Raw genomic sequence first — 23,135 nt, forward strand, 5'->3', positions numbered from 1 at the left:
TTACATTTAATCTTTTCACAAATAGTTTCATATTTAAACATTTAAATTGCACAACAATTCCATGTGAATCTGATAACTATAATGTGTAGACTTTCCAAGATACAGTTTATGTCGTCCTATCATTAGTAATAATGTATCAGATGACAACCAAACTGACATCATATTCATTACGTACCAACGCATATTTTCAACTGGTTGAATTACCAAAATATGGTTCCTTTCCCCCCACCTTTTGACGTTCCCAGACTTTCTATGTTTAACAAAGGCTCTTCAAGAGTCCTTTTGTAGAGTCAAGAGAGCGAGGGAAGGGAGAAAGGTATTTATGGGGGGGTCATAAACCTACCCCCAGGCCAACGTCATGACACAAGACAACGCAGGAGTGACTTCGGGACAAGTCACTGAAAGTCCTTGAGTTGCCCGGACTTGAACCCGATCGAACATCTCTGGAGAGACCTGAAAATAGCTGTGCATCGACGCTCCCCATCCAACCTGACAGAGCTTGAGAGCTTCTGCAAAGAAGAATGGGAGAAACTCCCTGAATACAGTTGTGCCAAGCTTGTAGTGTCATACCCAAGAAGATTCAAAGCTGTAATTGCTGCCAAAGGTGCTTCAACAAAGTACTGAGTAAAGAGTCTGAATACTTATGTAAACGTGATATTTCCATTTATTATTTTATAAATTAGCAACATTTTCTAAAAACCTGTTTTTGTTTTTTCATCTTAGGGTATTGTGTGTAGATTTGATACAAATGTCATCAATTTTAGAATAATACGAACTTACCAAAATGTGTAAAAAGTCACGGGTGTCTGAATACTTTCTGAATGCACGTACATTCAGTCTGAAACTGCCATCCTAGAAGTTGTTTGTGTGACTTCAAAATGATGAGCGTTGTATACAAAACAAATCAATCAACGGTTGGATCGTCTCTAACGAATCAAAGTATCAAAGTTGATAACACCATCATGTAGGTCGGTTCTGGCCCAACCCATTGGTTTCTGGGACCAATCAGAATGTGTTCGCGTTCTAGAACTCCTCGGGGAATGAGGCAAATCCAGACTCATCGTGGAGATGAAACGTCACTTTTGCCGGAGCGATGTAAATGGGTAGCCAGTCAAAAACACTCGTACCAACATCTCAAATATTGAAACTAGAGAAACTCCTATGCTAGAACCAGGGCCTTATTCTACATATGTGAATGTGTTATTTGTGTGGTTTTCCCCACAGCAGAAGATGTGCAGTAGCGAGGCCCAGGTGAAGATGTATGGGAAGTGCTGCCAGCTGAGGCCTACAGGGGGCAGCTCCAACTCTCTGGACAGTTCCTGTGCCGCCGAGGCCCGGGAACCCAGGGAACAAGGGCTGCGCTTCCAGGTAAGAACATACTGTGTGATAGCCAGAGGGTGCACTTGACCCAAAGCCTGTTTTTAGAATGGGAAGTTCCATTGATAGGAGATGAGCTCTCAAGTTAATCTCTATGGGTGAGAACAGTCCCTTTATCATGATCAAACGACCCTCAAACCCTATAATGTCGGTCCCGTTCCACCTTCTTTACCCTCTCTGTTCTCACCTCCTTTCCCTCTCTCCTCCTCTCCTGTCTCTCAGGGGTTGCGGTGTTCCTCTGATGCCAACATGTTGGGGGAGATGATGTTTGGCTCGGTGGCCATGAGCTACAAGGGCTCCACACTCAAGATCCACCAGATACGGTGAGATCCAGGGAACAAGAGGGGGAGTGAAGTCAGTTAGGCAGTCTTTCAGGATTTCCATTAGCCACTAATAGATGTATTTTTTTGAGGGGGGAGAAATAAAATGAATAGCCGATTTAAATAAAATTGTCGCTGACCATTTTTCCAGGAGAAGAAAAAACTATCCCATTGCAAAATAATGCATTTTAACCTGTTCGTAGATTGAAATACCAGTCGATGTAGCGTGAGAGCTGTTTGTACAGCTCATCAAACAGCTGTTTGTTGCTGCTGTACTGAAACGTGTGCTTTTTATAAGCACAATCATTGCGCAACAATTCTAAATACAATCACATGTTAAAAACAATGGCCACAATTAAAAATAGCTTCTGTTTGTATTTCTTTACTGGTAATTGAATCGTGCTTCCCATTCACCATTCAAGTGCATAAGCAACGTAGGCAGGCTTCAGCGAGTCATACACCACTTTGCAATGAGCTGGAGGCAGTATGCATTTTAAAAACCTATACTTAATGGTTTGGAACCTGAACGTTTCACTACATTATGCCTTTAAAGTAGCCTAACCAAAACCCAAACAAACGTGTAGGCAATCATTTGCCTAGTGGTTAGAAAATTGGACTAGTAACCGAAAGGTTGCAAGTTCAAATCCCCGAGCTGACATGGTACAAAATCTGTCGTTCTGCCCCTGAACAGGCAGTTAACCCACTAGGCCGTCATTGAAGATAAGAATTTGTTCTTAACTGACTTGCCTAGTTAAATAAAGATAAAATAAAAAAATAAACAATTATAAAGACTTCCGTATGCCATTGAAACCCTGTTCTATTGTTTTTCAAATAATTGTTTTTTCATTGTCCAGTAACCAAAGGCACAACTCTAGTCATTATCAACCCATGCTAGTAGTTGCATCTTTAATACTCCCCTCTTTCTAAATTTGAAATTGATATTTTCATCTGTTTTCATGAAACCACTCGCGTGTGCGGTGTGCTTTTGACAAGTGTTTTCCCGCTAAATGCATTATGGAACAAATATTCAGAATTTAAAGGTTCTGATCTGTTGCATGAGCCTCATTGCTTTGTAATGTTTTTTGGGATGTATCCAGGGCTACTGGTTGTATGAATTTGGGATCTATCGTCCCACAACTGTCCCAAAGTCTGTTTGGAATAGGCTTTTTCTTTCTCGCACAGAACGACAAGGTGACCAGTAGAATAGGTCAATTTTTCTGCTATCGGGGAAAGTAGATTGACATAGGCTAGTGAATTAGCTGTTTGTTACTTGTCTTATTGGCTGAGAAAAACGCTGTTGCATCCTCAAATTGAATGTTCTGTTAAGATTAATTACCACAAGCTAAATCTGATTTCTGTCATCCTGAGCACCGTGGGTGGACGCCCTAATCAGTTAATGTACCCAATGCATATGGGCCCGGTACATTTCTTCAATGTCCGGTAAAATTATAATGCTGCGGGTCAAATGTCCAGCGTCACATTTTCCTAACGGAAACGCTACAGTCTGTCCCACACAGCACTTTGAAGCAGAGATCAGAGAAATATACAGTGCCTTGCGAAAGTATTCGGCCCCCTTGAACTTTGCGACCTTTTGCCATATTTCAGGCTTCAAACATAAAGATATACAACTGTATTTTTTGTGAAGAATCAACAACAAGTGGGACACAATCATGAAGTGGAATGACATTTATTGGATATTTCAAACTTTTTTAACAAATCAAAAACTGAAAAATTGGGCGTGCAAAATTATTCAGCCCCTTTACTTTCAGTGCAGCAAACTCTCTCCAGAAGTTCAGTGAGGATCTCTGAATGATCCAATGTTGACCTAAATGACTAATAATGATAAATACAATCCACCTGTGTGTAATCAAGTCTCCGTATAAATGCACCTGTACTGTGATAGTCTCAGAGGTCTGTTAAAAGCGCAGAGAGCATCATGAAGAACAAGGAACACACCAGGCAGGTCCGAGATACTGTTGTGAAGAAGTTTAAAGCCGGATTTGGATACAAAAAGATTTCCCAAGCTTTAAACATCCCAAGGAACACTGTGCAAGCGATACTATTGAAATGGAAGGAGTATCAGACCACTGCAAATCTACCAAGACCTGGCCGTCCCTCTAAACTTTCAGCTCATACAAGGAGAAGACTGATCAGAGATGCAGCCAAGAGGCCCATGATCATTCTGGATGAACTGCAGAGATCTACAGCTGAGGTGGGAGACTCTGTCCATAGGACAACAATCAATCGTATATTGCACAAATCTGGCCTTTATGGAAGAGTGGCAAGAAGAAAGCCATTTCTTAAAGATATCCATAAAAAGTGTTGTTTAAAGTTTGCCACAAGCCACATGGGAGACACACCAAACATGTGGAAGAAGGTGCTCTGGTCAGATGAAACCAAAATTGAACTTTATGTTTGGCGTAAAAGCAACACAGCTGAACACACCATCCCCACTGTCAAACATGGTGGTGGCAGCATCATGGTTTGGGCCTGCTTTTCTTCAGCAGGGACAGGGAAGATGGTTAAAATTGATGGGAAGATGGATGGAGCCAAATACAGGACCATTCTGGAAGAAAACCTGATGGAGTCTGCAAAAGACCTGAGACTGGGACGGAGATTTGTCTTCCAACAAGACAATGATCCAAAACATAAAGCAAAATCTACAATGGAATGGTTCAAAAATAAACATATCCAGGTGTTAGAATGGCCAAGTCAAAGTCCAGACCTGAATCCAATTGAGAATCTGTGGAAAGAACTGAAAACTGCTGTTCACAAATGCTCTCCATCCAACCTCACTGAGCTCGAGCTGTTTTGCAAGGAGGAATGGGAAAAAATGTCAGTCTCTCGATGTGCAAAACTGATAGAGACATACCCCAAGCGACTTACAGCTGTAATCGCAGCAAAAGGTGGCGCTACAAAGTATTAACTTAAGGGGGCTGAATAATTTTGCACAACCAATTTTTCAGTTTTTGATTTGTTAAAAAAGTTTGAAATATCCAATAAATGTCATTCCACTTCATGATTGGGTCCCACTTGTTGATGATTCTTCACAAAAAAATACAGTTTTATATCTTTATGTTTGAAGCCTGAAATGTGGCAAAAGGTCGCAAAGTTCAAGGGGGCCGAATACTTCGCAAGGCACTGTACATAACGCACATCAGGAGCACCAAGTCATAGTGAATATGTTCTTCCTCCTCCCCTCTCTTTTTCTCCCCTCCTTGTCTGTCCACAGGTCCCCCCCTCAGCTGATGCTGAGTAAAGTGTTTACAGCCCGAACTGGGAGTAGTGTCTATGGCAGCCTTAACACGTAAACCCTACTACGATGCGATCTCTCTCGCTTTCTCCTTTCTAAACCTGCTATGTCTCTTTCTCCTATATACAGTGCATTCAGAAAGTATTCAGTCACCTTGACTTTTTCCACATTTTGATACGTATAAAGCATTATTCTAAAATTGATTGAATTGTTTTTTTCTCCTTATCAATCTACACACACTACCCCATAATGACAAAGCAAAAACAGGTTTAAAAAAAACAGAAGTTCACATTTACATAAGTGTTCAGAAACTTTACTCAGTGCTTTGTTGAAGCACTTTTGGCAGCTATTACAGCCTCGAATCTTCTCGGGTATGATTCTACAAGCTTGGCAAACCAGTATTTGGAGAGTTTCTCCCATTCTTCTCAACAGAGCCTCAAACTCTGTTAGGTCAGATTTGGAGTGTCGCTGCACAGCTATTTTCAGGTCTCCAGAGATGTTTGATTGGGTTCAAGTCCGGGCTCTGGCTGGGCCACTCAAGGATTTTCAGTGACTTGTCCCAAAGTCACTCCTGCGTTGTCTTGGCATTGTGCTTAGGGTCGTTGTCCTGTTGGAAGGTGAACCTCCGCTCCAGTCAGAGGTCCTGAGCACTCTGGAGCAGGTTTTCATCAGGGGTCTCTGTACTTCCGTTCCCTCGATCTTGACTAGTCTCCCAGTCCCTGCCGCTGAAAAACATCCCACAGCATGATGCTGCCACCACCACGCTTCACCATAGGGATAGTGCCAGGTCTCCTCCAGACGTGACACTTGGCATTCAGGACAAAGAGTTCAATCTTGGTTTCATCATACCAGAGAATCTAATTTCTCATGGTCTGAGAGTCTTTAGGTGCCTTTTGGCAAACTCCAAGCAGCCTGTCATGTGCTTTTTACTGAGGAGTGGCTTTTGTCTGGCCACTCTACCACAAAGGCCTGATTGGTGGAGTGCTGCAGAAATGTTTGTCCTTGTGGAAGGTTCTCCCATCTCCACAGAGGAACTCTAGAGCCCTGTCAGAGTGACCATCGGGTTCTTGTTCACCTCCCTGACCAAGTCCCTTCTCTCCCGATTGCTCAGTTTGGCCAGGCGGCTAGCTCTAGGAAGAGTCTTGGTTGTTCCAAACCTCTTCCATTTAAGAATGATGGAGGCCACTGTGCTCTTGGGGACCTTGAATGCTACAGACATTTTTTGGTACCCGTACCCAGATCTGTGCTCCGACACAATCCTGTCTCGGAGCTCTACGGACAATTTCTTTGACCTCATGGCTTGGTTTTTGCTCTGACGTGCACTGTCAACTGTGAGACCTTATATAGACAGGTGTGCCTTTCCAAATCATGTCCAATTGAATTTAATTGACTCCAATCAAGTTGTCAAAATATCTCAAGGATGATCAGCACCTGAGCTCAATTTCGAGTCTCATAGCAAAGGTCTGAATAGTTATGTAAATAAGGTATTTCTGTTTTTTATTTTTAATGTTTAAAAATGTCAAATCTGTTTTTGCTTTGTCATTATGGGGTATGTGTGTAGATGGAAGAGGGAAACAATTATTTTATCCATTTTAGAATAAGCCTGTAACGTAACAACATTTGAAAAGTTAAGAGGTCTCTCCTTTCTAAACCTGCTCTCTCCTTTCTAAACCTGCTCTCTCCTTTCTAAACCTGCTCTCTTTCTCTCCTTTCTAAACCTGCTCTCGCTCCTTTCTAAACCTGCGCTCTCTCTCCTTTCTAAACCTGCTCTCTCTCCTTTCTAAACCTGCTCTCTTTCTCTCCTTTCTAAACCTGCTCTCTCTCTCCTTTCTAAACCTGCTCTCTCTCTCCTTTCTAAACCTGCTCTCTCCTTTCTAAACCTGCTCTCTCTCCTTTCTAAACCTGCTCTCTTTCTCTCCTTTCTAAACCTGCTCTCTCCTTTCTAAACCTGCTCTCTTTCTCTCCTTTCTAAACCTGCTCTCGCTCCTTTCTAAACCTGCGCTCTCTCTCCTTTCTAAACCTGCTCTCTCTCCTTTCTAAACCTGCTCTCTTTCTCTCCTTTCTAAACCTGCTCTCTCTCTCCTTTCTAAACCTACTCTCTCTCTCCTTTCTAAACCTGCTCTCTCCTTTCTAAACCTGCTCTCTCTCCTTTCTAAACCTGCTCTCTTTCTCTCCTTTCTAAACCTGCTCTCTCCTTTCTAAACCTGCTCTCTTTCTCTCCTTTCTAAACCTGCTCTCTCCTTTCTAAACCTGCTGTCTTTCTCTCCTTTCTAAACCTGCTGTCTTTCTCTCCTTTCTAAACCTGCTCTCTCTCTCTCCTTTCTAAACCTGCTCTCTCTCTCTCCTTTCTAAACCTGCTCTCTCTCTCCTTTCTAAACCTGCTCTCTCTCTCCTTTCTAAACCTGCTCTCTCTCTCTCTCCGTTCTAAACCTGCTCTCTCTCTCTCCGTTCTAAACCTGCTCTCTCTCTCCTTTCTAAACCTGCTCTCTTTCTCCTTTCTAAACCTGCTCTCTTTCTCCTTTCTAAACCTGCTCTCTTTCTCCTTTCTAAACCTGCTCTCTTTCTCTCCTTTTTAAACCTGCGCTCTCCTTTCTAAACCTGCTCTCTCCTTTCTAAACCTGCTCTCTTTCTCTCCTTTCTAAACCTGCTCTCTCCTTTCTAAACCTGCTCTCTCCTTTCTAAACCTGCTCTCTTTCTCTCCTTTCTAAACCTGCTCTCTCCCTCTCCTTTCTAAACCTTCTCTCTTTCTCTCCTTTCTAAACCTGCTCTCTCCTTTCTAAACCTGCTCTCTTTCTCTCCTTTCTAAACCTGCTTTCTTTCTCTCCTTTCTAAACCTGCTCTCTCTCTCTCCTTTCTAAACCTGCTCTCTTTCTCTCTTTTCTAAACCTGCTCTTTCTTCCCTTTATATTCTTGATCTCAGTCTCTCCCGATACCATTTGAACCTCTGCTGTTGTCTTTGTGCTCCTGGCAGACTGCAGGACAGCCTGGAGTTCATGGGTCAGGACCCCAATTCTTTGAGGCCTGATCAGAACACTGTGACCAACGGCCTCCTGGGGAACATAGGTAACCACAACAACAACTACAGACAGGACCACATCACAACTGACTGGCACCTGCAATGTCTCGCACATAAAGGACATGAATGGATGTTATACTGTTCATATCAACACCTATGCATTTTCAGTTATTTTGGTTGTACTAAAGCACTGTTTTGTTTAACTCCGTTCATCCATCATATCTTCATGTATCGTTTTATCAATGTACATACTGTATGTGATACACTGACTGTCTTTGGAAGTTTGCTACATGTGAATGGACTTCAATTGAAACCCGGTGTATTCTCTGTATTCTCCAGGCACATTTTTTGTGTTCTTTTCCCTCTTTTAACGTCCATTTCAGGACAACCTGAAGCAGTTTAGGACCACAATGGCTGTGTTTAGACACGCAGCCCAATTCTGATCTTTTTTCCACTATTTGGTCTTTTGACAAATCAGATCAGCTCTGGAAAATATCTGATGTGAAAAGATCTGTGATTGCTTAAACAACTAATTAGTGGAAAAAATATTAGAATTGGGCTGCATGTCTAAATGTAGCCATTATGATGGCAAACTGTTTCAGGTTGTCCCCCCTCTCCATTGGGTTGGAGTGTGACCTCCTGCTTCATTACTAACAGTGGTTCATGTCCTGTCTTGTTTTGTTTGTCTCTTCTCCCTGTTCGTTTGTGCTGCGCAGGTTTCTCTCAGCTCTGCAGCCCGCGCCGGGCCTTCTCTGAGCAGGGCCCTCTGCGCCTCATCAAGAGTGCCTCTTTCTTTTCAGGTTTGCAGTGTGCTCGTGTGCAGTTGCATGCGCGTGTACATACATTGCATGTGTCTGCAAGTGTACTACGGGCATGCTCAATATCTGCTTTAGGGTCCTCACTCCCTCCTCCCTACTGTCCTCACTCCCTCCTTCCATCACTCCTTCCCACCCTCCTTCCATCACTCCTTCCCACCCTCCTTCCATCACTCCTTCCCACCCTCCTTCCATCACTCCTTCCCATCCTCCTTCCATCACTCCTTCCCATCCTCCTTCCATCACTCCTTCCCACCCTCCGTACCATAATCTCTCTGTCCCCTCACCACCTCCTCTTCCTCCTCCCTCCATCCCATAACTTCTGAATGATGGTGACAGGGGTGGTGTTCTGTAAATAGCCTCCTTGCAGCCCTCTGTAAGCCACAGCTCGGTGGCACGGCATGTAGCTCTTCAGTTATGCAATAGTGGAATGCTCATTAGGTCGCAGGGTGGGCGGGGCACGGACGCTTTGCAGCAAAGCCTGTGTTGATTTGACCGTAAATCAACAGGACAACACCAAACGATGCCTTTGTTGTTTAAACACATGCAAGTGAGGGGTTTGCGGTTTCTGCACTGGTAAACTATAACGTGAACTTTCATTTTGTTATTTCACCTATTGTGTTAGTGAGATGTTAAGTACATCTGAGAACATACAAGTGTACATGTTGTTGAGTATTTTCGATGCTGCACCTGCTTCAACAGAGTGGCGTTAGAGTGAACGACACAACACACTGCAGTACTGTAGTAGAGGGCCAGAGCCTGCTTGTGGTTTGGCCTGTAGGAAGTGTCTTGCACTGTGTTGGTATGTCATTAGTGGGCTTGGTCATTGTGAAATGAATGTTCTGTGGTGGTGAAGGTGGTCCCATGCTTTGAGAGTGGTGGTGGGATAAACTCTGGCACCCCTCCCTGCTTGGGCTTCTCAGTATTGCTGAGCTGAGTCGGCCTGATCTGTTTCTCAGTCTTTCCCCTCCAATCTCTTTCCTGCAGGCCATAGCAACCCCATGGACATGCCGGGCAGAAGCCTGTATGACGAGAGAGACAGCGGCATCGCCAGATCAGGTAATGACTCTTAACTAAATCCAGGATTGGCCTCTCTAGACTAAGCCTTCTGTGTGTCTCTGAGATGATGTAGCTAGGTAAGTAGGTATTGGCACTAGAATCACCTCGGTGTGTTCTCTCTCTCTGAACCATCTCTAAACAAGAGGGATGCAACTAATGGGTTTAGATGAATCCATATTCTACTGGGTCACGGCTGCAGACCGGTCAGCTCCACATAGCATTCCTTCTCTTCAAACTGGAGTGGGAGTGACACCAGGGCTGTGCCCATAGGACTCTGGTCTAAAGTAGAGCACTATGTAGGGAATTGTGGTGCCATTTGAGACCAGCTTATGCTCCATCCTCCTCTGTAACGTTGGCATAGCGGAGACGTTAACGTTGACCACGCTGCCAGAGTTTAGCCCTCCTCCATCCTCTATAGGGGTGTGGAGGAGAGAGAGATGCTGGAAAACCTTGTGCAGTGGAAACTGACCCCCAGCCCTTGCATCAGCGGCATGAGGGGAATCTCACTTTCTGTTGAACACCCGCGTCACATGCATATGCTTAAATATAGCAGCTCCCACAACCCGGTACTAGTAAATGAAGTTCTAATTTGGTCCCCTCTCCCACACACACACACACACACACACACACTCCAACTCCTCCTACTCCCATACGCCTCCCCTAGTCGTCAATCACCCACACATTTGGCATCCCTTCTTTGATCTATGCCTACGTGACGGCAACGTGAGTTGCATACACCCTCCACATACCTGGTATTGGACCAGCTTTTCTTGTAACATCATGTGACTGTGAGGTGATATTGAATGTCCCAGCCATGCTCTAATAATCAGGGTGGGCTGTGGGAAGCTGAACTAATGCAGTGTGGATGTGTTGTATGTGTTTTTCCCCTGTTCTGTTGTGTGTGTGAGTAACCTCATTGACTGAATCACTGACTCTTCTGTTCTCTCCTCTCTCATTCCTCAAATCCTCTTTTTTTGCTCTCTACACTTCTATGGCTCTCTCTGTGCTCTCATCTTCCCCTCTTTCATTCCTCTCACTCGCTCCATCTCTGCCTCCCCCTCCGTCCCTCCCTACACAGCGTCTCTGAGCAGTCTGTTGATTACTCCGTTCCCCTCCCCGGGCTCCTCCCTCACCAGCAGCCAGGCCAGTAGCTACCAGAGACGCTGGCTCCGCAGCCAGACCACCAGTCTGGAGAACGGGGTCTTCCCAAGATGGTGAGAGACTGCAGCTCAACACATTTACAGACACACACTCCTTCTGGTGTCCCCCTGTCAGGGCCTCTCGTATGTCCATGTGAAGTGGAACCCGCAATGACTTCCTCTAATTCCAGCAGGCATACTGCTATTTACAAATAACTGAACAGTATGGTGATGATGGTGTGTGGGCTCACTCCCTGAGTCTAACTACACATAGCAGCTACACTGGCACTGGCGTTTGCTTTGAATAGTAAATGACCAATAGGCTGTTAAAAATGACATTTTTGTTTTGGCCTACAACCAGTTCCCAGAAGTCAAAGGTGAGCTGAAGAGCTCTCTGACTTTGTGTACCTGTGTCTTTTTAGATGAAGAAAAACATGTTGACTCTAATCACACTGTAAAGACGTGATACAGATCAGCACCTCAGTCCTGGCTATATCGACACCATCGTAGACATCTAGAAGACCCATGGCTTGTTGTTGTTACCTATTGTCTATGGTTTTTACCCCAGATCTGAGAGTTTATGCCATCATACTCCTCTGTAAGGCATCATTTACCTTTTCTTTTGTCCTTGGACTTTAGCCTGTTAAGAATCCTGTTGTTCACTTCTCCATAGTACCTGTCTCTGTGCAACCCCATAGATTTAGGTTGATGGTTATGGCATTCCCTCTTGCTCCAGGTCTGTGGAAGAAAGCTTCAACATGTCGGACGAGAGCGGAGGTCCCAGCCTGGGCGTGGCCAGGAAGAAGAAGATAGCCATCGGTGTCATCTTCCTCCTCTCCCAGGACGAGGAGGAGAACATCAAATTCCAGGACTTCTTCTTCTCCCACTTCCCCCTCTTCGAGAGCCACATGAACAAACTGAAAAGTGCCATTGAACAGGTGAGGAGCACCTCACATAGATATTGTGGTCGGTGTGTGGAAGTCTCCCTGGTGTATTTGACAGATGTTAGATATAGTACATTTAATCAGACTTGCTCAGTGTGTTAAACATATACAATGTAAAGTGCATTGGGAAAGTATTTAGACCCCTTCCTTTTCCCCCCATTTTGTTACGTTACAGCCTTTTTCTAAAATTGATTTAAGTAAAATAAATTCTCTCATAAATCTACACACAATACCCCATAATGACACAGCGAAAACAGGTTTATAGAAATGTTTGTAAATGTATTGAAAATAACAGTATTCACACCCTTTGTTATGAGACTCGAAATTGAGCTCAGGTGCATCCTGTTTCCATTGATCATCCTTGAGATATTTCTATAACTTGATTGGAGTCCACCTGTGGTAAATTCAGTTGATTGGACATGGTTTGGAAAGGCACACACCTGTCTATATAAGGTCCCACAGTTGACAGTGCATGTCAGAGCAAAAACCAAGCCATGAGGTCGAAGGAATTGAAGACAGGATTGTGTTGAGGTACAGATCTGGGTAAGGGTACCAACAAACCTCTGCAGCATTGAAGATCCCCAAGAACAGAGTGGCCTCAATCATTAAATGGGAGAAGTTTGGAACCATCAAGACTCTTCCTAGAGCTGGCCACCCGGCCAAACTGAGTCATCTGGGGAGAAGGGCCTTGGTCAGGGAGGTGACTAAGAGCTTGATAGTCACTCTGAAAAAGCTCCAGAGTTCCTCTGTGGAGAGGGGAGAACCTTCCAGAAGGACAAACATCGCTGCAGCACTCCACCAATCAGGCCATTATGGTAGAGTGGCCAGGCGGAAGTCACTCCTCAGTAAAAGACACCTAAAACAAGATTCTCTGGTCTGATGAAACCAAGATTGAATTATTTGTCCTGAATGCCAAGTGTAACGTCTGGAGGAAACCTGGCACTATCCCTATGGTGAAGCATGGTGGTGGCAGAATCATGCTGTGGGTATATTTTTCAGCAGCAGGGACTGAGAAACTAGTCAGAATCGAGGGAAAGATGAATGGAGCAAAGTAAAGAGAGATCCTTGATGAAAACCTGCTCCGGAGCGCTCAGGACCTCAGACTGGCGCGAAGGTTCATCTTCCAACAGGACAACGACCCTAAGCACACAGCCAAGACAACGCAGGAGTGACTAAAGGACAAGTCTCTGAATGTCCTTGAGTGGCCCAGCCAGAGCCCGGACTTGAACCCAATCGAACATCTCTGCAGCGACGCTCCCCATCCAAGCTGACGGAGCTTGAACCTTCCAGAAGGATGACCAAGGATGAACCTTCCAGAAGGATGAGGATCTGCAGAGAAGAATGGGAGAAACTCCACAAATACTGGTGTGCTAAACTTGTAGCGTCATACCCAAGAAGACTCGAGACTAATCGCTGCCAAAGGTGCTTCAACCAAAGTACTGAGTAAATGGTGTGAATACTTATGTAAATGTGATATTTCAGCTTTTTATTTTTAATAACTGAACTACAATTTCTAAAAAAAAAACAGTTTTTGCTTTGTCATTATCGGGTATTGTATGTAGATCGATGAGGGGAAAAAAACAATATAATCCATTTTAGAATAAGGCTGTAACATAACAAAATGTGGAAAAGGTTAAGGGATCTGAATACTTTCCGAATGCACTGTATGTTGGCCTAAAATTGAAAAATAAAAACCATTGACTTCTGTTAGATCTGTCATGGGTCATGTTTACTGAAGGCTGTATGTATTTATGGGTCACAGTTATTGTACGTTAGTGTAGCCTGCCGCTCTTTTCTCCACTCTTCCCCTCCCTCTTTAATAACATGACATGGCATGCCTCTAACATGCCTCTTTTCTCATAAAAAAGGCCATGAAAATGAGCCGGCGATCAGTTGATTCCAGTCAGAGGGCTCTGGCCTATAGCCGCATGGTGGATGGCCTCAATGAATTCAGGTGAGTTACTGTCATGTGTTTACTGAGACAAAGGCAAACTGCACTGAGAATGTAGCAGAGGAAAATCCCTTAGCTTGTTACTTAGGAGCCCAGGGAGGGAGGGAGGGAGGGAGGGGGGTGGGGGTCAAGAGGTGGAGGCATGGTTTGTTGCAATAGGGACTCGGATAAAATATACAGTATCAGAGAGCAGTAGATCATTAATCCACACGTTAGTTTAATAGTGATAGGTTTGGTTTCTGAGCTTTAGGTATTATTCATCATTATTTATATTATTAATCATTAGGTATCATCAGGTATATTTTTTAATCATTATTTATATTATTAATCATTCGGTATCATCAGGTATATTATTAATCATTATTTATATTATTAATCATTCGGTATCATCAGGTATATTATTAATCATTCGGTATCATCAGGTATATTATTAATCATTAGGTATCATCAGGTATATTATTAATCATTCGGTATCATCAGGTATATTATTAATCATTCGGTATCATCAGGTATATTATTAATCATTATTTATATTATTAATCATTCGGTATCATCAGGTATATTATTAATCATTCGGTATCATCAGGTATATTATTAATCATTATTTATATTATTAATCATTCGGTATCATCAGGTATATTATTAATCATTCGGTATCATCAGGTATATTATTAATCATTCGGTATCATCAGGTATATTATTAATCATTCGGTATCATCAGGTATATTATTAATCATTATTTATATTATTAATCATTCGGTATCATCAGGTATATTATTAATCATTCGGTATCATCAGGTATATTATTAATCATTATTTATATTATTAATCATTCGGTATCATCAGGTATATTATTAATCATTCGGTATCATCAGGTATATTATTAATCATTCGGTATCATCAGGTATATTATTAATCATTCGGTATCATCAGGTATATTATTAATCATTCGGTATCATCAGGTATATTATTAATCATTAGGTATATTATTAATCATTCGGTATCATCAGGTATATTATTAATCATTAGGTATCATCAGGTATATTATTAATCATTAAGTATATTATAAATCATCAGGTATCATCAGGTATATTATTAATCATTAAGTATATTATAAATCATCAGGTATCATCAGGTATATTATTAATCATTAGGTATATTATTAATCATTAGGTATATTATTAATCATTAGGTATATTATTAATCATTAGGTATATTATTAATCATTAGGTATATTATTCATCGGCAGGTATATTATTAATCGGCAGGTATATTATTAATCATTAGGTATATTATTAATCATTAGGTATATTATTAATCATTAGGTATATTATTAATCATTAGGTATATTATTAATCGTCAGGTATATTATTCATCGGCAGGTATATTATTCATCGGCAGGTATATTATTAATCAGCAGGTATATTATTAATCATCAGGTATATTATTAATCAGCAGGTATGTTATAAATCATCAGGTATATTATTCATCGGCAGGTATATTATTAATCATTAGGTATATTATTCATCGGCAGGTATATTATTCATCAGCAGGTATATTATTCATCAGCAGGTATATTATTCATCGGCAGGTATATTATAAATCGGCAGGTATATTATTCATTGGCAGGTATATTATTCATCAGCAGGTATATTATTCATCAGCAGGTATATTATTCATCGGCAGGTATATTATAAATCGGCTGGTATATTATTCATTGGCAGGTATATTATTCATCAGCAGGTATATTATTAATCATTAGGTATATTATTCATCGGCAGGTATATTATTCATCAGCAGGTATATTATTCATCAGCAGGTATATTATTCATCGGCAGGTATATTATAAATCGGCAGGTATATTATTCATTGGCAGGTATATTATTCATCAGCAGGTATATTATTAATCATTAGGTATATTATTCATCGGCAGGTATATTATAAATCGGCAGGTATATTATTCATCAGCAGGTATGTTATAAATCATCAGGTATATTATTCATCGGCAGGTATATTATAAATCGGCAGGTATATTATTCATCGGCAGGTATATTATAAATCGGCAGGTATATTATTCATCAGCAGGTATGTTATAAATCATCAGGTATATTATTCATCGGCAGGTATATTATAAATCGGCAGGTATATTATTCATCAGCAGGTATGTTATAAATCGTCAGGTATATTATTCATCGGCGGGTATGTTATAAATCGTCAGGTATATTATTCATCGGCAGGTATATTATTAATCATTAGGTATATTATTCATCGGCAGGTATATTATTCATCGGCAGGTATATTATTCATCGGCAGGTATATTATTCATCGGCAGGTATATTATTCATCGGCAGGTATATTATTCATCAGCAGGTATATTATTCATCGGCAGGTATATTATTCATCGTTAGGTATATTATTCATTGGCAGGTATATTATTCATCGGCAGGTATGTTATAAATCGTCAGGTATATTATTCATTGGCAGGTATATTATTAATCATTAGGTATATTATTCATTGGCAGGTATATTATTAATCATCAGGTATATTCATTGGCAGGTATATTATTAATCATTAGGTATATTATTCATCGGCAGGTATATTATTAATCATTAGGTATATTATTCATTGGCAGGTATATTATTCATCGGCAGGTATATTATTCATTGGCAGGTATATTATAAATCGTCAGGTATATTATTCATCGGCAGGTATGTTATAAATCGTCAGGTATATTATTAATCATTAGGTATATTATTCATTGGCAGGTATATTATTAATCATTAGGTATATTATTCATTGGCAGGTATATTATAAATCGTCAGGTATATTATAAATCGTCAGGTATATTATTCATCGGCAGGTATGTTATAAATCGTCAGGTATATTATTAATCATTAGGTATATTATTCATTGGCAGGTATATTATTAATCATTAGGTATATTATTCATTGGCAGGTATATTATTCATCGGCAGGTATATTATTCATTGGCAGGTATATTATTAATCATTAGGTATATCATTCATTGGCAGGTATATTATTAATCATTAGGTATATTATTCATTGGCAGGTATATTATTAATCATTAGGTATATTATTCATCGGCAGGTATATTATTCATCGGCAGGTATATTATTCATTGGCAGGTATATTATTCATTGGCAGGTATATTATTAATCATTAGGTATATCATTCATTGGCAGGTATATTATTAATCATCAGGTATATTATTCATTGGCAGGTATATTATTAATCATTAGGTATATTATTCATCGGCAGGTATATTATTCATTGGCAGGTATATTATTAATCATTAGGTATATTATTCATTGGCAGGTATATTATTAATCATTAGGTATATTATTCATCGGCAGGTATATTATTCATCGGCAGGTATATTATTCATTGGCAGGTATATTATTCATTGGCAGGTATATTATTAATCATTAGGTATATCATTCATTGGCAGGTATATTATTAATCATCAGGTATATTATTCATTGGCAGGTATATTATTAATCATTAGGTATATTATTCATCGGCAGGTATATTATTCATTGGCAGGTATATTATTAATCATTAGGTATATTATTAATCATCAGGTATATTATTCATCGGCAGGTATATTATTCATCGGCAGGTATATTATTAATCATTAGGTATATTATTCATCGGCAGGTATATTATTAATCATTAGGTATATTATTCATTGGCAGGTATATTATTAATCATTAGGTATATTATTCATTGGCAGGTATATTATTCATTGGCAGGTATATTATTCATCGGCAGGTATATTATTAATCATCAGGTATATTATTCATTGGCAGGTATATTATTCATCGGCAGGTATATTATTCATTGGCAGGTATATTATTCATCGGCAGGTATATTATTAATCATTAGGTATATTATTCATCGGCAGGTATATTATTCATTGGCAGGTATATTATTCATTGGCAGGTATATTATTAATCATTAGGTATATTATTCATCGGCAGGTATATTATTAATCATTAGGTATATTATTCATTGGCAGGTATATTATTCATTGGCAGGTATATTATTAATCATTAGGTATATTATTCATCGGCAGGTATATTATTCATTGGCAGGTATATTATTCATTGGCAGGTATATTATAAATCGTCAGGTATATTATAAATCGTCAGGTATATTATTCATCGGCAGGTATGTTATAAATCGTCAGGTATATTATTAATCATTAGGTATATTATTCATTGGCAGGTATATTATTAATCATTAGGTATATTATTCATCGGCAGGTATATTATTAATCATTAGGTATATTATTCATTGGCAGGTATATTATTCATTGGCAGGTATATTATTCATCGGCAGGTATATTATTAATCATTAGGTATATTATTCATTGGCAGGTATATTATTCATTGGCAGGTATATTATTCATTGGCAGGTATATTATAAATCATCAGGTATATTATTCATCGGCAGGTATATTATTCATCGTCAGGTATATTATTCATCGGCAGGTATATTATTCATTGGCAGGTATATTATTCATTGGCAGGTATATTATAAATCATCAGGTATATTATTCATCGTCAGGTATATTATTCATCGGCAGGTATATTATTCATCAGCAGGTATATTATTCATTGGCAGGTATATTATTCATTGGCAGGTATATTATTCATCGGCAGGTATATTATTCATCAGCAGGTATATTATTAATCATTAGGTATATTATTCATCGGCAGGTATATTATTCATTGGCAGGTATATTATAAATCATCAGGTATATTATTCATCGGCAGGTATATTATAAATCGGCAGGTATATTATTCATCGGCAGGTATATTATTCATTGGCAGGTATATTATTAATCATCAGGTATATTATTCATCGGCAGGTATATTATTCATTGGCAGGTATATTATTAATCATCAGGTATATTATTCATCATTAGGTATATTATTCATTGGCAGGTATATTATAAATCATCAGGTATATTATTCATCGGCAGGTATATTATTCATCGGCAGGTATATTATTCATCGGCAGGTATATTATTAATCATCAGGTATATTATTCATCAGCAGGTATATTATTAATCATCAGGTATATTATTCATCATTAGGTATATTATTCATTGGCAGGTATATTATAAATCATCAGGTATATTATTCATTGGCAGGTATATTATTCATTGGCAGGTATATTATTCATCGGCAGGTATATTATTAATCGGCTGGTATATTATTAATCATTAGTTGTATTATTAATCATCAGGTATAATAGACATGAGGGGTGCCTTAAGTAAGCTTGGGAGAGACTGAGTACAGGGAAAAGGATCCCATGTAGCAGTACTGATAAGGGGAGGAACCGTTTAAGGCTCAGATCACCACCCATAGTGGGGTATGTATACTACCATGGGTGAAACCAGGTTTTTGTCTGAATTCAGCTGTATTGGCCCTCTGGGAAGTATAAACTTGGTTAAGCTTTCATAGAGTAAAAAAACTCAACTGACACTGAGAATTAGAACCTAACAATAGTCAGTGGAGTAGATATCATCTGACCTTCCTAACTGGGTAGCGTCCACACAGGGTGTTTTCTCAGACCCAGCCAAAATAAGCACATTAATAATCTGCACTGTAAGCAGAGAGGGAGCACGCAGTCCCTACCGGTCCTGTCCACACTCACAAATGGTGATGAAGCGCCAGCTACACCCATGTTGCTCCCAGTGCATGCTGGGAACCCCACTGCTGCAGAGCCAGTGACGAGGGAGGGAAAGGAGAGACGTGTGGGGCGGCTTGTGTCTCTGCACCACTGGCCACATGCTCGGACTCTTTCTCCTAGCTGAAGGCTTCCCATTGCTGCAGTCATATGCCTGCTGGCGCGGTGCCACAGCAAACCTAGCCCCAGCTGAGGAAACACGATCTTTCTCACACAGTGTCCAGGCTACCAGAATAGTCAATTATATGTCAGTGCCATCAGCAGGAAGGCCAATTTCACTGAGGAAAAATCTAATATTTCAAATATCTCACCTTCAGCGTCTAAATATACATCCACTGATGTATATTTGTTTTTGACTGTTAGGCCTCTTAGGTCATGGAACATGATGGTGCAAAACAGAAGATATGCTTTTTGATGTTGTTGACCTGTTTTCCCCTCAGAGTAGGATAGAAAACAGCAGTTGAATCAGACTATTATTTTAGGGACACTATGGTGCGTGCGTCTTTAATGTTTCATTTTTTATCATGTGTTGGTCATTGTTAGTCATTAATGATGCATGCTGTGATAAAACAATTTCCCAAGTTGGTATTAATAAAGTAATACTCTACTCTCGACATGACACGGTCTGGCCTAACAAACACCCATAGCCACGGTCTGGCCTAACCAACGCCCATAGCCACGGTCTGGCCTAACCAACGCCCATAGCCACGGTCTGGCCTAACCAACGCCCATAGCCACGGTCTGGCCTAACCAACGCCCATAGCCACGGTCTGGCCTAACCAACGCCCATAGCCACGGTCTGGCCTAACCAACGCCCATAGCCACGGTCTGGCCTAACCAACGCCCATAGCCACGGTCTGGCCTAACCAACGCCCATAGCCACGGGAGGCACTGCAGTATGTTACCTACATAGAAACACGCATTCTGCTGATTGGATATCTGTCAGGGTCGGGATATGAAGAAAACGGGTGCGTTCGGTTCCACAGAGAGGTTAATTTAACGGAAATGGTAATGTACTGAACGACCAGTTGAAGAATGATGGTGTTCCAGAGGGAGATTGTATGGTGTGTGTGCTGCTCGAGTTTAGCCATTTTCTAAATGGTCACACCCATTGATCAGGCCACACCCACCAAACGGGGGCAAACCTACCACAAAGGCTGTTGAAGAATGGTGCGCACCGCTTTGGGGAAACGTGTCGTTTAGTACAAACAGTCAAACGTTGAATCGAAATGAACGTGCACCTGCTCAAGAGTCTCTTCATTTCTTGACTGACTTGATATGCTTTGCCCACACAATCGGTATAGAGGTCAGAGGGAATGACCTTAGATGCGGTCGGTTTTTAAATGTCCACTGGACTAGACATACCTTCACGTCCGTCGCTACCTTAAAGTTCAGCTGCTCAGACGGGCTGTAAGGATAGACCCTTAGCTGGCTTCCCCACGTCAGGGAAAGAAAGAACTGTCACAACCCATGCCACACCTGGGGCTTTTAATAGGTTACTACATACTAGGTACTGAGAAGTGTTGCTGGGATGAACTTTACCAAACGGTTCTGGAGTTCGTTGAATTATAACAGGATTCTAGTTAAGCCATTTCAGCATATTTCCCTGCGGTGTGTCAAAATTCAGTTAAAAGTCCGTTAAAAATTGTGTTGCCCAAAATGTTATGTTACCAACGCTACAGTTTTAACAGGAGGCACCTGTTCAGCCTGTCGGTCAGGTACTCTTGAGCCCTGGGTTCAAGTGGGGTTTTTGGTGTTCATCTTTCAATTCTGTGAATTTTTGTCTGGGAAAGACCTTGTACAAATCATCAATCTCCTTACTACCTGTCATATCCTGTCTATAACCTATACACTACTTGTTTTCCTCAGTCATCAGCAAACATCTGGGCTCTAAAACTATAATTACGCCCTATAATTCCACACATTCCTCCATCCTCAGAGATTCCCTCAGCTCTGTGTAAAGCTCTGGACGGCTGCCCGCTGTGGAATTTCCAGACGCTGAATTGCCTCAGAGAGAGGGTCTCCCTTGTAAGCAGGGCCTGGACTGAGAACTGTGGCCCTCTTGTTCACCCCGAGACAATGATGGCTTGTGTTTCTCCCTCCCTCTCTCCAGGACGACCATCGTCAACCTTTACACCATGCCCCGTGTGGCCGAGCCCGTTTGGCTCACCATGATGTCTGGAGCCCCCGAGAAGAACCAGCTCTGTGGACATTTCATGAGGGAGCTCGCCCTACTCATGGAGCAGGCCTCAAAGAACCAGTTGAGTGCTCCTGTCTGTCTCTGTATGCCTGTCTGTGTGTTACTGTGTGTGTGCGCAATATTTTTTTGTTTGTTGCTGCATTCAATAGTGAATGAGCTGCAAAGTCCGAAATCCCTGCCAATCTTTAGCTTGTTATGTTGATGTTACAAAACCAAGCTGAATCATTTGTCAATGAATCAATTGGTAGCAAGACATCCATAGAACTTCTCCGATGTTCCACTCACTGCATTAGTATGCAGTAGTCTACGACGGTCTGCCTCATGATTTAGACTGACCAGTGACCACTGTGTCGTATCTCTGAATGATCACGAGATAGAGAATAGGGAAGTAGCAGAACACGAGGCTGCGGTGGTGGAGATAAAGAAAAATGTGTCAAACAGAGAGTAAAAGACATTAGAGGTCTGTATCCCAAATGGCACCTCAATCCCCCCCCGGTCAAAAGTAGTGTACTTCATAGGGAATAGGGTGCCATTTGGGGTACAGACAGTCTGTGCCTAACCCAACTGCTCTCTCTTCCTCATCTCCCAGGTTCCTCCCTGCCCTCCTCACAGCCATTCTCACCAACCACCTGGCCTGGGTGCCCACTGTCATGCCCAACGGACAGCCGCCGATCAAGATCTTCCTGGAGAAACACTCTTCTCAGAGCGTGGATAGGCTGGCCAAGAGCCACCCCTACAACCCACTGTGGGCCCAGCTCGGTAAGAACAGACTACAGGCCAGGACTCTGGTTGAAAACCTCTTCAGTCTTATGTGATAGTGCTTCCACGCACATGTGGGATGGGGATTAAGCTAGCCAGAGGTTAGTCCTTTTCAGACCAGGCTAGTAGAAAATGTGCCAAACTAGCTCCACAGTCCTGTGAAATTGGGTCTTTTCAAATAGCCCAAGGCACCGATTTATTTTTTACCCAAGCTATTAAAAATCGAGGCCTACTAGCACGGCTGGCCAGTGCTCAAAATACTTAAATTACATTCCAACATGGTTGCATGTTTGTTATTATAGCTTTTTCAAGCTGTCAGGTGGTATAAAACTCATTATCACTCCAAGTTATATAATATCTCTCCATCACTAATCAGTTCATGGTAAATAATATATCTGTATCATTGACTATTAAAAGATGCTCCTATACTTAGCAATAACTAGCTGTAATTGGGGCGGCAGGTAGCCTAGTGGTTAGAGCGTTGGGCCAGTAACCGGGAAAGGTTGCTGGATCGAGTCCCCGAGCTGACATGGTAAAAATCTGTCGTTCTATCCCTGAACAAGGCAGTTAACCCACTGTTTCCT

The 23,135-nt window shown here is 41.2% G+C and overlaps 1 protein-coding gene across 1 annotated transcript in view; it reads left to right on the forward strand.

Annotated features, from left to right (window-relative positions):
- The window catches only part of LOC110533378 (folliculin-interacting protein 1), a 50,996-nt gene that overhangs the window by 20,659 nt on the left and 7,202 nt on the right, over positions 1–23,135 (forward strand). The window contains exons 3-12 of the mRNA XM_036934556.1: positions 1,225–1,368; positions 1,600–1,700; positions 4,930–5,004; positions 7,922–8,013; positions 9,769–9,840; positions 10,919–11,054; positions 11,716–11,917; positions 13,792–13,877; positions 21,706–21,852; positions 22,382–22,551. Of these exons, the coding sequence (XP_036790451.1) occupies positions 1,225–1,368; positions 1,600–1,700; positions 4,930–5,004; positions 7,922–8,013; positions 9,769–9,840; positions 10,919–11,054; positions 11,716–11,917; positions 13,792–13,877; positions 21,706–21,852; positions 22,382–22,551 (1,225 nt within the window). The remainder of the gene's footprint in view (positions 1–1,224; positions 1,369–1,599; positions 1,701–4,929; positions 5,005–7,921; positions 8,014–9,768; positions 9,841–10,918; positions 11,055–11,715; positions 11,918–13,791; positions 13,878–21,705; positions 21,853–22,381; positions 22,552–23,135) is intronic.

The sequence above is a fragment of the Oncorhynchus mykiss genome, chromosome 10, assembly GCF_013265735.2.
Source record: "Oncorhynchus mykiss isolate Arlee chromosome 10, USDA_OmykA_1.1, whole genome shotgun sequence".
NCBI classification, from domain to species: Eukaryota; Metazoa; Chordata; class Actinopteri; order Salmoniformes; family Salmonidae; genus Oncorhynchus; species Oncorhynchus mykiss.